The sequence below is a fragment of the Lithobates pipiens genome, unplaced genomic scaffold (assembly GCF_037356315.1).
Source record: "Lithobates pipiens isolate NorthernLeopardFrog02 unplaced genomic scaffold, aLitPip1_a1.2 Scaffold_11, whole genome shotgun sequence".
NCBI lineage: Eukaryota > Metazoa > Chordata > Amphibia > Anura > Ranidae > Lithobates > Lithobates pipiens.
Genome location: NW_027507696.1, coordinates 8,574,370 through 8,590,480, shown reverse-complemented (window position 1 = coordinate 8,590,480; position 16,111 = coordinate 8,574,370). Strand labels below are relative to the sequence as shown.

At 43.0% G+C, this 16,111-nt stretch overlaps 1 protein-coding gene across 2 annotated transcripts in view; it reads left to right on the top strand.

Moving 5' to 3' along the window:
• COL5A1 (collagen type V alpha 1 chain) overlaps positions 1 to 16,111 on the top strand; it is a 287,140-nt gene that overhangs the window by 236,338 nt on the left and 34,691 nt on the right. For both annotated transcript variants that reach the window (XM_077468431.1, XM_077468424.1), the window contains exons 47-56: positions 4,505 to 4,558; positions 8,744 to 8,851; positions 8,926 to 8,979; positions 9,918 to 10,025; positions 10,120 to 10,173; positions 10,357 to 10,410; positions 10,492 to 10,545; positions 15,092 to 15,145; positions 15,220 to 15,327; positions 15,418 to 15,471. In XM_077468431.1, coding sequence (XP_077324557.1) covers positions 4,505 to 4,558; positions 8,744 to 8,851; positions 8,926 to 8,979; positions 9,918 to 10,025; positions 10,120 to 10,173; positions 10,357 to 10,410; positions 10,492 to 10,545; positions 15,092 to 15,145; positions 15,220 to 15,327; positions 15,418 to 15,471 — 702 coding nt within the window. The remainder of the gene's footprint in view (positions 1 to 4,504; positions 4,559 to 8,743; positions 8,852 to 8,925; positions 8,980 to 9,917; positions 10,026 to 10,119; positions 10,174 to 10,356; positions 10,411 to 10,491; positions 10,546 to 15,091; positions 15,146 to 15,219; positions 15,328 to 15,417; positions 15,472 to 16,111) is intronic.

Below are 16,111 nucleotides of genomic sequence, written 5' to 3'. Positions count from 1 at the left end.
TCTTGGTAACATAGAATAGTTCTTCTCTTTCTCTCACAGTATCCCACTGTCGGTCTTCACTCACTGAGCTCCCAGTCTCTCACTAGACTTCCAGATCCCAGTCATCACTGGATCCCCTGAGCTCTTCCACAGCTAAACTGATGTGCACTCCTCAAGAGTCACCCCCTAACCCGCTTGGTCCCTGGCTTGGCAATCACTGTAGCTTTCCCACTTCTTCACCGTCCCCCGCTGGTGAGAAGACTGCCCTGGTACTTGTTTGAGCTTACTCACAGTACTCTCCGCTAATAAGATCAATGGTCCCTTAGTGGCAACTGCTTCCCCTTTGCCTCCAACCACAACTAGTTCCTCATCCGGCTGAACCTTCGCAACTCGTTTGGACTCCAATCCTGCAGTCCCAACCCTGCACTGCTTCTGGATAGGCCTCGGGTAGCCTAGCAGCCAGGTGTCCCTGGGATAGGTCTCTGGCTTCTGGAGACATAATGCACGTCCACCTAGACAACCATCCAGGTGGCACAGAACCACGATCACTTGACTCCACCTACATAAATAGGCTCTCCCAGCAGGCCAAGGGACTAAAAAAAACCCTGCCAATTGGCTGAGACACCCCCATCCATTCATAACCTGGTCTTGCTATGCCCTTGCCGATCTAATGTCACCAGGCAGAGTGCCACCTAGTGACAGAAGAGAAAAGGTGCAGCAATTCCAGAATTAATGAGGAATCAGTGGATCTTCTAACAATTGGCTAGGACAATTACTACCTGGCAAACAAAATTTGTTAGCAACCCTGCCTAAACACCAGGGTGCTACAGGTACAATAAAGGGCAAACTTCAGAGAAACCCACCTTGACACGCTAAGATGTTTATAGCAGCTTTAAGGCTTTGCATCCTCTTACTGATTCTGCAGAAGGTTTATGCTGACTACACAGGCCTAACAATGCTGATCATCAATTAACAGCTCTTTATGAGCTTGAATTACACAGGAGGCTGAATTTCATTGTAACCTCCATGATGTCTGATTACTGTAGAGGAAAATAAATTCTGACAAGGTTCCATGAATTTTTAATATCTACACTCAGCTCAAATAAGTAGTTTCTTCCATAGATTTCCTGCTTGTCTGCCTTCCCTACCTTAACCTGCAGGACACCTATCGATAAAGCTACCTACAGTTCTTGAATTCCAAGGAAGGATTTGCAGGCATAATGTTGCGAATGTACCTAGTCGTCTAAAATAGAAAACTGTGTCCTTTTAAGTTATTATTATTCACGATTTATATAGTGCCAACAGTTTACGCAGCGCTTTACAATGTATAGGGGGACAACACAATTACAGTACAATACAGAAGGTACAGGAGGGCCCGGCTCGTAGAGCTTACATTCTAAAGGGAGGGGGTGGTGGTACAAAAGGTAATGCAGAGAATAATTTGATGGTTGTGTTTTAAGTTTAACTTGTTTTTAATTTTTCTGTGTTATCCAAGATTTTCAAATGCAAAACAAAAGTGTTAACATTTCAGTTGCATAAATTTGTCACCACAGTATCTTTAGTCTGTTGTGGTCTTCTGTGCCACTTTTTGTTCAGTTAGGAGTAGCTGTTTAGTAGCAAATTGCCCTTATAAATTATTTGAAGAGGTTGCCAACTCTACGTTATGCGTATCCGTGAATATAAAAACATAAATTCTGCTGTACAGCCCTCCCCTCCCTGGGCAATTTTCGATCCACTGAGAGAATTTAAAACCATTAGGCCCCATACACACAGGATTTTTTTATTTTTATTTTTTCCCTGGGAGGAAAGAATGTATCTAAAGTTGCATACGCATTTAGGAACGTCTAGCATTTAACGCTGAAACGCTACTCTCCAAAACACACTGGCCCTGGTTTTGTTTTCCTGATAAACACCCCTGCCTCTAAACATCTACAGTGGTGTGAAAAAGTGTTTGCCCCCTTCCTCATTTCCTGTTCATTTGCATGTTTGTCACACTTAAGTGTTTCGGAACATCAAACCAATTTAAACAATAGTCAAGGACAACACAAGTAAACACAAAATGCAATTTGTAAATGATGGTGTTTATTATTAAAGGTGAAAAAAAATCCAAACCATCATGGCCCTGTGTGAAAAAGTGATTGCCCCCTAAACCTAATAACTGGTTGGGCCACCCTTAGCAGCAACAACTGCAACCAAGCGTTTGCGATAACGTGCAATGAGGCTTTTACAGCGTCCTGGAGGAATTTTGGCCCACTCATCTTTGCAGAATTGTCCTAATTCAGTTACATTAGAGGGTTTTCGAGCATGAACGGCCTTTTTAAGGTCATACCACAACATCTCAATAGGATTCAGGTCAGGACTTTGGCTAGGCCACTCCAAAGTCTTCATTTTGTTTTTCTTCAGCCATTCGGTGGTGGACTTGCTGGTGTGTTTAGGATCATTGTCCTGCTGCAGAACCCAAGTTCGTTTCAGCTTGAGTACACGAACAGATGGTCGGACATTCTCCTTCAGGATCTCTTGGTAGACAGCAGAATTCAGTTCCTTTTATCACTGCAAGTCTTCCAGGTCCTGAAGCAGCAAAACAGCCCCAGACCATCACACTACCACCACCATATTTTACTGTTGGTATAATGTTCTTTTTCTGAAATGCAGTGTTCCTTCTATGCCAGATATACTTGGACACACACCTTCCAAAGAGTTCCACTTTTGTCTCATCGGTCCACAGAATGTTGTCCCAAAAGTCTTGGGGATCATCAAGATGTGTTGTGGAGAAATTGAGATGAGCTTTGATGTTCTTTTTGCTCAGCAGTGGTTTTCTCCTTGGAACTCTGCCATGCAGGCCATTTTTGCCCAGTCTTTTCCTGATGGTGGAGGCATGAACGCTGACCTTAACTGAGACAAGTGAGGCCTGCAGTTCCTTGGACGTTGTTGTGGGGTCTTTTGTGACCTCTTGGATGAGTCGTCGCTGCGCTCTTGGGGTCATTTTGGGCGGCCGGCCACTCCTGGGAAGGTTCACCACTGTTCCATGTCTTCGCCATTTGTGGATAATGGCTCTCACTGTGGTTCGCTGGATTCCCAAAGCTTTGGAAATGGCTTTATAACCCTTTCCAGACTGATAGATCTCAATTACTTTCTTTCTCAATTGTTCCTGAATTTCTTTGGGTCTCGGCATGATGTGTAGCTTTTAAGGATCTTCTGGTGGACCTTACTGTGTCAAGCAGCTCCTATTTAAGTGATGCCTTGATTGTGAACAGGTGTGGCAATAATCAGGCCTGGGTGTGGCTAGAGAAATTGAACTCAGGTGTGGACAACCACAGTTATAGTATGTTTTAACAAGGGGGGCAATCACTTTTTCACACAGGGCCATGATGGTTTGGATTTTTTTTCACCTTTAATAATAAACACCTTCATTTACAAATTGCATTTTGTGTTTACTTGTGTTGTCCTTGACTATTGTTTAAATTGGTTTGATGTTCCGAAACACTTAAGTGTGACAAACATGCAAAGGAACAGGAAATGAGGAAGGGGGCAAACACTTTTTCACACCACTGTATGTCTGCATGGACACATAGGTCATCATTGAGGGGTGTTTAGAGGCAGAAAAAAAAAAATGCAAAGCGCCTCTAAAAGCAGAGTTTAAAATGTCCTGTGTGCATGAGGCCCCCCTGGTGAATTAGAACCCAAAGCTAGAACCTTAGAACATATGCTTATGTTTAACGTTGGGCTGCCCTATGAAATATATATTCCATCAATTAGCTGGGAATAATAACTTGCATAAAGGAATATAACCAAAGGATGCAGGGCATTTGCAAACATTTATTTGACATCTTTGCTTGTCTCAATTTGTTGAGGTGGCATTTAAAAAAAAAAAATAATGCAAAAAAATTCACCTTTTCAATCCTTATAAGCATATCAGGGGCCAGTTTGGGACATTGCTGCCTCATTTTTAGTTTATCTTTGCAGAATATATGTCATTAAACTGACCGTGAAAAAGGTCCCTCACAAGCATCCTGATTTGCCATCATATGATATACAACCGTCATGTAGCTAAGGCAGCCTTTCTCAACCTTTTCAACACAGGGGAACCCTTGAAATAGTTCTCCGGTCTCGGGGAACCCCCTGCTAAAAATTAGAAATCTACAACTCATGATACATTAGTGTGATGGTCAGTAGGAAGAATGGTCCTTACACTTGTGATCATACCCTGGTTGAGAATCACTGAGCTAAGGTGTACACCACAACATTGTAACCGCCATTCCAGTTCCAAGAATGGCAATGCTATGGTTAGGATTGTAGAGAACTGGATTGTTGGGTTCAGTTCCCCCCCCCAATACAAACTCCTTGCCTGGGGTCTGTATGGAGAAAGATTTAACTGTGAAATAAAGCAGGGACGAATATGGATTAGGGTTCTCCGTAAAACACTTTGTAACAATTTGGCATTATGCAAATGAGCAAGTGACTGCAAAAACATATTCTGTGCATTTAGTCTATGAACTGACACCATGTATGTTTGTGTTTGCCACAGGGCTTACCCGGACCTCCAGGTGAGAAGGGAGAAACGGGTGATGTCGGTCAGATGGTAAGTATAATAGTGCACTTTCTTTCCTGTTACTTGTAATATATAGCTGTGTAATATTAAAGTGGTTGTAAACCCTTACAAACCACTTTGACCTACAGGTAACCCTAGATTAAGGCTTAACTGTAGGTCCAAGAAATATCTCCTAAACCTACACGGTTTAGGAGATATTTACCTGAAGACAGCCACTGCTGTCTACGGCGCGCAGGCGCACTGGGTAAGCCGCAGATCGTGGTGATATGCTGCGAGTGTCGGCTCATGCGCGGGAGTGACGTCATCGCTGCTCCGGCGAATCACAGAGCCGGAGCAGCAAGACCCACCAAGAAGATGGATGCTCGGAACTACAGGGGACAGCGGTGACTTCGCTGGCTCCTGTGTCGGGTAAGTGACACATAATGGACTACTATGCGATGCGATGCGATGCATAGTAGTCCATTATGCTTTACCTTTGCAGGGAATCAAAGAGGAAGTAAACCCATCAGGGTTTACTTCCTTTTTAAGACATGCACCTGTTAATATGTAATTCTAGGGATTATTCAGATTTTTCATTATGTCTGCTAAAAACAAGACCATTGCTAGGTTTTCGTACATGACCCATAATAACACAACAGAGGAAGTGTCTGTTTACTTCTCTATTAGAATCAAACAAATCCCCCAGCTCGGTACAGTAACTCTGCAGAGACGATGCAGCGCCGGAATACATCAAACATTACAGCTTTGTAATTGCTCGTAGTCTGTTTGATCCTGCTCATAGAGCACACCGTGCACTAACAGCAAGACAAAGGAACACATCTAAAATAATGTATCTCACAAAAGGAGAGTGTTAATAAATCCCTGATTTCCAGCTTATTGGAGCTGAATATTTCAAACGCACATAAAACAAGCTGTGCTAACGGGGGATTTACACAACACTGGAAACAGTTTGTGCATATAAAATCTGTGAGATTATCAGAAATATTCATTTTCCAGTTTGGATCACAAAGGAAATGTATAGCAGGGACATGCACTCGGGGGGGAGGCAGGTGAGGCCATGAACATAAAAAAAAAAAAAAAGAGCTTTTCCGGAGATACCGGGCTCCTTGCGCTGCCTGTCAGAAGCTACATATAGAGCGGCCAGTTTAAACACTAAAGGATCAAACCTCTTTTTTAATCTTGTTGTTAAATCATTTTTTTTTTTTTTTACTAGAAAATTATTTAGAAAAAAATATATATAATGTTTGGGGGTTCTAACATCCTAGAGAATAAAATGGTGGTTGTTGCAATACTTTCTGTCACACTGTATTTGCGCAGCGGTCTTTACAAGCGCACTTTTTTTGAAAAAATACACTTTTTTTAAATAAAAAAAAAATAAGACAACAGTAAAGTTAAACCATTTGTTTTATATTGTGAAAGATAATGTTACGCAGAGTAAATTGATATCCAACATGTTACGCTTCAAAATTGCGCCCGCTCGTGGAATGGCAACAATCTTTTAGCCTTAGAAATCTCTTACAGAGAAGGTGTAGGGCTAGAATTATTGCTCTCGCTCTAACGATCACGGCAATACCTCACAATTGTTGTTTGAACACCGTTTTCATATGGGGGCGCTACTCAAGTATGAGTTTGTTTCTGTGTACAAGCTCGTCAGGACTGGGTGCTTCAAAACATTTTTTTTTCTTATGTATTTTACTTTTCATTTTTTTTTTTTTGGGTCACTTTTGTTCCTATTACAGGGAATGTAAACACTCCTTGTAATAGAAAAAAAAAGCATGACAGGACCTCTTAAATGGGAGATCTGGGGTCAAAAAAGACCTCAGATCTCATATTTACACTAAAATGCAATAAAAAAAATTAAATTCTCCTTTAAGAGCTGTGGTCAAACGTCACTTCCGCCCTCCCATGCCATGGAGCCAAGCAGGGGCCATCTCCCCCTCAGTTGGCAGCCAAGCATCCGCGGGAGAGGACGTGATAGTCTCTGCCGCTACCGGCGGGTAAGCAGCGGAGGCGACCGGAGCTTGGTTGGACGGGCGGGGGGGGGGGGCAAATCTGCCGAGGAGACCACTTTAATCTTAAAGAGTTACGGCGTCCCCGAAAATACTGGGGTTATGGCAGCTAGCTGCTGCTATAACCTTTGTATTTAGCGTCAAAGTAATGACGTACGGGTACATCGTCTTGCGTGACACACTCATCAGCAGACTGAGAGGTTGAGCTCACAGTGCCTCTCCTCACTTCTTGTCAAAGGCACTGAGCTTAATGGATAGCTTGGAGTCTTGGACCAATGGTAAAGTCACATTAGCCCCAGCTGTCAAATAAAAATTCTGCAGTGGAGGCAAGCCTCTCACTGCAGTGTCATAGAAGGGCATGTGTCTAAAAAACAAATGCTCCATCCAGCCCAGCCCTCTTAACTACAAGGAAAAAACGTGGGTTTATGGATATAAGGTTTACCCACAATCCCATGTTTTTCTCACATAGTTAAGAGGGAGAATGAGAATCTGCTTCTGTTGAAAAGGTACTGTTATAATCAAGCCAAATCATATATTATTATGCTATATGTTATAAGAGAATTTATTATCTATCTATTTACTGTGAAATTACTGGTTTGAAGTTATAACTTCAAACTTCAGTAATTTGTCAGTTAAGCAACCTGCTTAAGTACAGTTTTTGAAAATATAGTAAATTACCTTAAAAACAATATATAATAATAATTTGTATATTACGTATGGTAATTCACCCCCTTGCCACCCAAGCCAATTCTGACAAATCTCTCCTACATGTAATAATCGTATTTTATTTTTGCTCGAAAATTACTCACGACCCCCAAACATATATATGATCAATCTTATCAACTGTACAGCTTTCATTTAAATAATACCCAGTGATTCTGCCATGGAGATTCTTGTTCAGGCACTCCTCTTAGCCCTTGTACACACGATCGGACATTCCGCCGGAAAATGTCCAATCGGACCGTGTTGTCCGATGGAGCACATACACGGTCGGATTATCCGACTGTTTCCGTCGGAATATCCGACCGACAAAGTTTGAGAGCTTGGCTATAAAATTTTCCGACAACACGATCCGATGGGACTTTGTCCGATCGTTTGTAGAGAATTCCGATCGGACAAAGTGCCACGCATGCTCAGATCAAATTCCTAGACCAAAGCTATTGCCTACTAGCCTGAACGTAGTCCCGTCGTAACAAAATAACGCCATCATGTTACGAACGATTGGATATTTCGACAACTTTGTCCGACCGTGTGTATGCAACACCAGTTTCAGACAAAATCCGTTGGACAAAATCCGACGGATTTTGTTGTCGGAAAGTCTGACTGTGTGTACAAGGGCTTATAGTGTGACAACTGTCTCTGAGTTGTTCTCACAATTACCACTATGTCACATGCACCCCTGGTGTAGACAAATGGCCATGTAGACACATTGTGCAACCATGACCCTTTGTTGTCACTATCGGGAAGCTGGTCTGGGGTCTAATACATTTTTATATAAATCTTAATGGCAGAGCTCTTCAGATCCTTAAGCCGGGTACACATGGGCCAATGTGTATGTCGGTCTGTCCGACGGAAGGCGTACGGCTCCTGACAGGTGAGCATGCTGGAAAACTAGCATTCGACTGACTCCCGATCAGTTCTCTCAGCCAATGGCAGAGAGCGCTGATTGAACTGTTCTGGCGGGGGGGGGGGGGGGGGGGGGTCTGCAAATCTGATCTTTCAAAGCAGGCATTCAGAATGATATTGCGTGTGTGTTTGTTGTTTAAAGTGAACCAGTCACTTCCCTTATCTTCATATATTAACTACAGAACTGAAATTCTGGCCATTCCTCTGAAAAAACCTGGGCATTCTGATATCTACATTTCTACACTCATCCTCAGTGTTGAGGTCTGACCCACACTCTTTCCTTTTTAAACTAAACTCTTCTAATGGCTCATTACTATGCTGGCTAGTTTAAAAAAAGGATATTACGAGGGGTGCTGTATTCATGTTTTCGTCGTCGTAACTGAGATATGAATTATGGGAGTGAAGTTCATTTTTATTCCTGATTCAGACCTATTTAGTGGTGACATACTGCATTGGAATGGCCACTCAGATCCTAATGTTTGATGGACTGTAGTTATAACATTCTTGACTCCATTTGGTAAAATAGATTTTGTGTATTTTTGTTCCTATCTTTTCAACTACATGCCATCTCTGCTTACAGGGTCCACCGGGTCCACCTGGCCCAAGGGGGCCAAATGGTCCACCAGGAGCAGATGGCCCACAAGGTCCTCCAGGAGGAATTGGAAATCCCGGATCTTCTGGAGAGAAGGTAGACTGTTGTTGTAATCAGTTGCAAAGCTGAATGGGAGTGAATTTTACAACTAACTCCACTTGTGTTTACAGGGTGACCCTGGAGAGTCTGGTGAACCTGGTCTTCCTGGAGAGCTTGGGCCACCAGTAAGTAAAGATCGTTTGAATTTATACAGGGGAATATCAGCAAAAATGTTCCATATAGCAGCCATCTATTGTCTTACCATATTCTAATATAGTGAATATATGTCCAGTCTATGTAATTATGTATATGCACCTGTTTGAAGACGATTTAGGAGTTGTAGGGATCATTCCAAGTATACTTTAGCCTAAGCAGAAAGGTTTTCTGAGAGATTTTAAGACTTCCCAGGTTAGTTTAAGATAAAATCCTACCAGTATGTTTTTAATTTAGTTTAGGGCCTCCTCCCAGTTAGAAATATCTTGTACAGCTGCTGTCACAGAATCTCAATCGACATCCATATAAGATCCCTAAACCACTTCTGGGCTAAGCCCAGAAATCCTAAGGAGAATTTTTTTTTTACATTTGATCATTACCTACAGCTCATGAACCTAGGTAAATATAGGAATGTAGGGTGATCAAAATACAAGTCTTCTACAGAAACTAAAATTGTAAAGACTACTAATGGGCTACTAAGTGTTTAAAGTGGTTGTAAACCCTTACAAACCACTTTGACCTACAGGTAAGCCTAGATTAAGGCTTACCTGTAGGTCCAAGAAATATCTCCTAAACCTACACGGTGCGCAGGCGCACACTGAGCGCGCCGCAGTTAACGGCGATATGCCGCGAGTGACATCATTGCGGCTCCGACGAATGACAGCGCCGGAGCAGCGAGACCCACCAAGAAGATGGAGGCTCCGGACTACAGGGGGCAGCGGTGACTTCGCTGGCTCCTGTGTCAGGTAAGTGACACATAATGGGCTACTATGCGATGCATAGTAGTCCATTATTCTTTACCTTTGCAGGGAATCAAAGAATTAGTAAACCCATCAGGGTTTACTTCCTCTATAAATAAACAGTATTTCACAAACTTATAAAGTGATTTTGTGGGTCCTTCATTTTATAGGGTCCAAAAGGTGAAAGAGGAGAAAAAGGAGAAGCAGGTCTTCAAGGAGCAGCTGGTCCAGCTGGTCCAAAAGGACCTCCTGGAGATGACGGTCCTAAAGGTAGCCCTGTAAGTACAAGTCCATCCATGATCTTCTCCTGTTTGGTCTATGGACTAAGCTGCATTAGTGTATTGTTAACATACTTCTTTTACTGCTTTTAAGGGTCCAGTTGGATTTCCTGGAGACCCTGGCCCTCCTGGTGAACCTGGTCCTTCAGTAAGTACTCACTGCACTAGACAACCCAATAGTTTTACAATGGTTTTCAAATGGTAAAGCATATATTAATCAATGATGGACAATGTAATAAATATTGTAAAAAATATTGATTTGGGGGAAAATTTAAAGTCCATGTGCTGTAAAAAGCTTTTAAAAAATGTTTCCTCCTCTCCAAACATTTAGGGTCAGGATGGACCCCCTGGTGACAAAGGAGATGATGGTGAATCTGGACAGCCTGTGAGTATATTATTATTGTGCTTTTTCGATTAAAAGACAAAAAAAAACATTTGGTAACCTATTTTACATTTTGTCCACCAGGGATCACCAGGACCTACTGGAGAGCCAGGTCCATCTGGCCCCCCTGGGAAAAGAGTAAGTATCTAAAAGTCCAACAATGACCATCATTGAGCTTACTGATATGAAAACAATGGACCAGTCAGAACACAAAGCCGGCGGCTATAAATGGATCGAAATTCCCTGCTGAACCAGCTGAGATTGAATTCATGAATGGGCAGGTTGATTGTACCCAAGTTGATCCATCGACCGACTTGGGTACAACCAGCCTGTCAGATTTTTTTGTATGCGATTACTGCTGGCGGCTATAGTCGCTAATAGTAATCATTGTGTTCTGACACCTGGGAAGGCTCCACACAGCCACCTGTAGTGGAAGGAAAGAAAATCTCATTTTCTAAGGCCTCATTAGGTTTTGTCCTAAAACATTTTTGCTCTCAAACACACTTTTTTTCACTTATGTAGTCCTTTTAAAATGAGAAGTTTGGGAGTATGTAAAAAAATAAACATACATACTCGCATCCATGCTGCAGCATCAGACACTGGCCACCGGCTCTAAGCCAGAGAACAGAGCTTTGACCATACTTCTCTCTTAGCCTAGGTTCACACATACAGTTGCTCATAAGTTTACATACCCTGGCAGAATTTGATTTCTTGGCCATTTTTCTGAGAATATGAATGATAACACAAAAACATTTATTCATGGTTAGTGTTTGGCTAAAGCCATTTATTATCAATAAACAGTGTTTACGCGTTTTAAATCATAATGGCAACAGAAACTACCAAAATGACCCTGATCAAAAGTTTACATACCCTGGTGATTTTGGCCTGATAACATGCACACAAGTTGACACAAAGGGGTTTGAATGGCTATTAAAGGTAACCATCCTCACCTGTGATCTGTTTGCTTGTAATTAGTGTGTGTGTATAAATGGTCAGTGCATTTCTGGACTCCTGACAGACCCTTTCATCATTCATCCAGTGCTGCACTGACATTTCTGGATTCTGAGCCATTGAGAAAGCAAAATAATTGTCAAAGGATGTGTGGGTAAGGATAGTTGAACTGTATAAAACAGGAAAGGAATATAAAAAGATATGCAATAAATTGAGAATGCCAATTAGCAGTGTTCAAACTCTAAACAAGAAGTGGAAAATTAGGGGTTCTGTTCAAGCCAAACCACGGTCAGGTAGACCAACTAAAATTTCAGCCACAACAGCCAGGAAAATTGTTCGGGATGCAAAGAAAAACCCACAAATAACTTCAGGTGAAATACAGGACTCTCTGAAAACGTGTGTGGCTATTTCAAGAGGCACTTGAAGAAAGATGGACTGCATGGTCGAGTCACAGAAAGAAAGCCAAACAAATGCCACAAAGTATCCCGCTTACCAAACAGCGTAGAGACAAGCCTCAAACCTTCTGGCACAAAGTCATTTTGGAGTGATGAGACCAAAATTTAGCTTTTGGCCACAACTATAAACGCTACATTTGGAGAGGAGTCAACAAGGCCTATGATGAAAGGTACGGAGGTGGATCGTTGATGTTTTGGGGATGTGGGAGCTACAAAGACACAGGAAATATAGTCAAAATTGTTGACAAGATCAATGCAGTATGTTATCAAAAAATACTGGCGGTACATTTGCATTCATCAGCCAGGAGGCTGCACATGGGACGTACTTGGACATTACAATATGATAATGATCCTAAACACAAGGCCACATCAACCTGTCATTGGCTACAGCAGAATAAAGTGAAGGTTCTGGAGTGGCCATCTCAGTCTCCTGACCTCAATATCATTGAGCCCCTCTGGGGAGACTGGAGGCTTTTTGCCAAGATAAATGGGCAGCTTTACTATCTGAGAAGATAAAGAGCCTCATCCATAAATACCCCAAAAGACTTCAAGCGGTCATTGATGTTAAAGGGGGCAAAACACGGTATTAAGAACTGGGGTATGTAAACTTTTGATCAGGGTCATTTGGGTAGTTTCTGTTGCCTTAATGATTTAAAAAAAGTAAACACCATTGATTAATAATAAATGGCTTCAGCCAAACACTAACCATGAGTGAAAGAAAAGTTTTTGTTTTATCATTCATATTCTCTGAAAAATGGCCAAGAAATCATAAATTCTGCCAGGGTATGTAAACTTATGAGCACAACTGTATGTGGTGCAGGAAACACAGCTATCCCTGTACGTTTCCTCCACCTGATTGCAATCACACTGTGTTTGGATTCTGCTGCAGGTGTCAGTACAAAGTTACTGACACCCCAAATGCATCACAAACACGGTGCAGTTTGCCTACATCGGATCTTATGGTACAACATGACCATGCAATCCGGTTGCAGTGTGGTTCCTGCACATCTTTGCTGCGATCTGAGCCCATTCAAAATTAAAGGTCTCAAATCGCACCGCACTGAATTCCATGTGAATTGCACAGGGTTGTAGTGTGAATCGGAGCTTAAAAAGGTAACTCCACTTTCACGGGGGAAATAAAATTCAAATACAAAAAAATAATATAGTGTGTACACAAGCCATATTGTAACTGAATGTTATTACAATTACCTTTCCTTTACAATCTGCAGTGCTGTGATTTTCAGTAAAATGCAATGCAATATGGCTACCTGGAGGTGTTCTGTACACAGAATGTGTACAGAATGCCACGCCCTTCCTCCTCCCCCTCCCTACGAAACATAACTTTCTGCTTATGTGATTGGCTCACTGATTTTCCCAGAAGTCTTCCCTACGATACAAGTCCAGATTTCAGGCATCCCCTGCAATAAAAATGACATTTTTTGGTGAAATACTCCCAATAGGAAAACACATCTAAAAGGGATGCAGGCCCTGCAGTTTCTCGTTAGAGTCCTGACTAGGCATGTACTGGCCATAGGGACTATAGGGAGTTTCCCGTGGGCCGATGGCTCAGTGGGCCGGTTTCAGTGACAGCCAGTGGCATCGCTGGGGGGGGGGGGGGACTTTTGGGGCTATAGCCCTGAATCTGGGGCCCATAGCCCAGAGTCTGTCCAGGAGTCCCCAACCACAGGGTTTTGGCCCACTACTTGCCCTCTTTCTGGTGACCCTGATGTAAGCCGGAGGCTCTCTGGAGAACCTGATGTAAGAGAGAGGCTCTCTGTGGACCCGGATGTAAGGGGGAGCTCTGTGGGAACCCGGATGTAAGGGGTTGGCTCTCTAGGGACCCTGATGTTAGGCAGATGATCTCTGGGGACTCTGATGTAAGAGGGGCTCTCTGGGGACCCTGATGTAAGGGGAAGGCTAAATGGGGACCCTGATGTAAAGGGAGGCTCTCTGGGGACCCTGATGTAAGTGAGGGGCTCTCTGGGGACCCAGATGTAAGGAGGGGCTCTCTGGGGACCCAGATGTAAGGAGGGGCTCTCTGGGGACCCAGATGTAAGGAGGGGCTCTCTGGGGACCCAGATGTAAGGAGGGGCTCTCTGGGGACCCAGATGTAAGGAGGGGCTCTCTGGGGACCCAGATGTAAGGAGGGGCTCTCTGGGGACCCAGATGTAAGGAGGGGCTCTCTGGGGACCCTGATGTAAGGAGGGGCTCTCTGGGGACCCTGATGTAAGGAGGGGCTCTCTGGGGACCCTGATGTAAGGAGGGGCTCTCTGGGGACCCTGATGTAAGGAGGGGCTCTCTGGGGACCCTGATGTAAGGAGGGGCTCTCTGGGGACCCTGATGTAAGGAGGGGCTCTCTGGGGACCCTGATGTAAGGAGGGGCTCTCTGGGGACCCTGATGTAAGGAGGGGCTCTCTGGGGACACTGATGTAAGGGGAGGCTCTCTGTGGACCCAGATGTAAGGAGGGGCTCTCTGGGGACCCTGATGTAAGGGGGGCTCTCTAGGGGCTTTTTTGCCCAATTGCGTACAGTTTATATACTGTTTTTTGCGTGTTTGCAAAATTAAAGTGGGCCGGTCTGGATGAAGTCCAGGGACAAATTTTTGTCCCAGTCCAGCCCTGGTCCTGACTGCGCATTAGCAATTTGATCATTTAGATTAGATTCACTTCCATTAGATTCACTTTTTACATGGACACAGAGAAACACACAGGGATTTTTTCAGAATAACAAAAAGTAGGAATCTGCAACGTTTGTTAAAATTCTTTCAATGTACATAGATCACCCAGAGGTGTATGTTTTTTTTTTTTCTCAACAAAAGTGGAGTTACTCTTTTGAATTTGAGGTTTTTTGTTTTTTTTGTCCGGTTTTTGTAATAACCTGACTTCAGGAAAGTTAGCATAAAGACTTAACTCACATCCAGCTTGCAGTGGTAGTGTCTGCTCAATAAACTGATGGGTGAGATGAAGTGGATTTATGTCATTTTATATAAGGGAAATGCTCAGGCTAGGTGTGACATGCGTTATATTTTTCATTAATATTCCAGGTAACAGGTGGGGAACTAGACCCGGGGTCTGTAGAAGTGCACACACTGAAATAGTGTTCTAATTTAAGACAATCATATACACAGGAGGGGTGGGTGGGTGGTTCACAAGATTATATATTTCTTTACAAATATTTTAGCTAGTAAAACATTTTATATATTTAGTAATAACTATGTATTTAGTCGTTCGAATGTAGTTGCCTTTTCATGATCATTTTTTTTTTTTTTGTCTTTTTAGGGCCCACCTGGTCCAGCAGGTCCAGAAGGACGACAGGGAGAGAAGGGTGGAAAGGTAAACTGGGCTTACCTTTGATGTATTCTGATGAGTTTTCATCACATACTAATAACCTAATTTTTCTAAACAAGGGTGAATCAGGCTTAGAAGGTCCTCCTGGTAAGACGGGTCCTGTTGGTCCTCAAGGCGCTCCTGGAAAACCTGGACCTGAGGGTCTAAGAGGTATTCCTGGACCTGTGGTAAGTACTCCTTTACGTAGAGGTCACATGCTAACTATAAGCGTCACCAAATGTCAAGTTATATAAAATATAAAAATTATTTTCTTACAGGGTGAGCAAGGTCTGCCGGGATCAACTGGTGCTGATGGCCCACCCGGCCCTATGGTAAATTATGAACTTCATACTATATTCTTCAATTCTTATGAATATTTACTCCATAAATTAATTTTCTGTTCAGCGGACACGTTATTACAAAGTATGACATTTTCAAATATATCTTAAATCTCAAAAATGGCTGTTTTCAGAATGGCCTCCTGGCCTGACTCTAACCTGAGAATTAGGTTCCACAGTATCTATTTAAAGTGGAGGGCCACCCTAAAAAACAAAAAACAAAAAAAAATCATTAATATTCTTAAAAAAAAAAATAAAAAATAAACATTTGGAAAAAAAAAAACACGTTTTTACCTTGCCAGAAATCCCCTGTTGCTAGGCAGTTTTCCTAATCTGCCTTCTTCCTGCACCTCGTTGATCTTCGTCTTCTCCCTTCCTCCGCGTTGTCTTCTGGGTAATGGGGCGTGCCGTGTTCTGGAAACTGTGTGTTCCCTAACACAGAGCGTCCCATTCACAAAGCGCAGTGCGACTCGCGCATGCGCAGTAGGAAACGGGCAGTGAAGCCGCAAGGCACCACTGCCTGTTTCCTTTAGTGAGGACGGCAGCGCTGGGACCCGAGAGCCGAGGGACATGTCAACCTCGGCGGCCGACATCGCGGGCGCCCTGGAAAGGTAAGTCTCCTTATTAAAAGTCA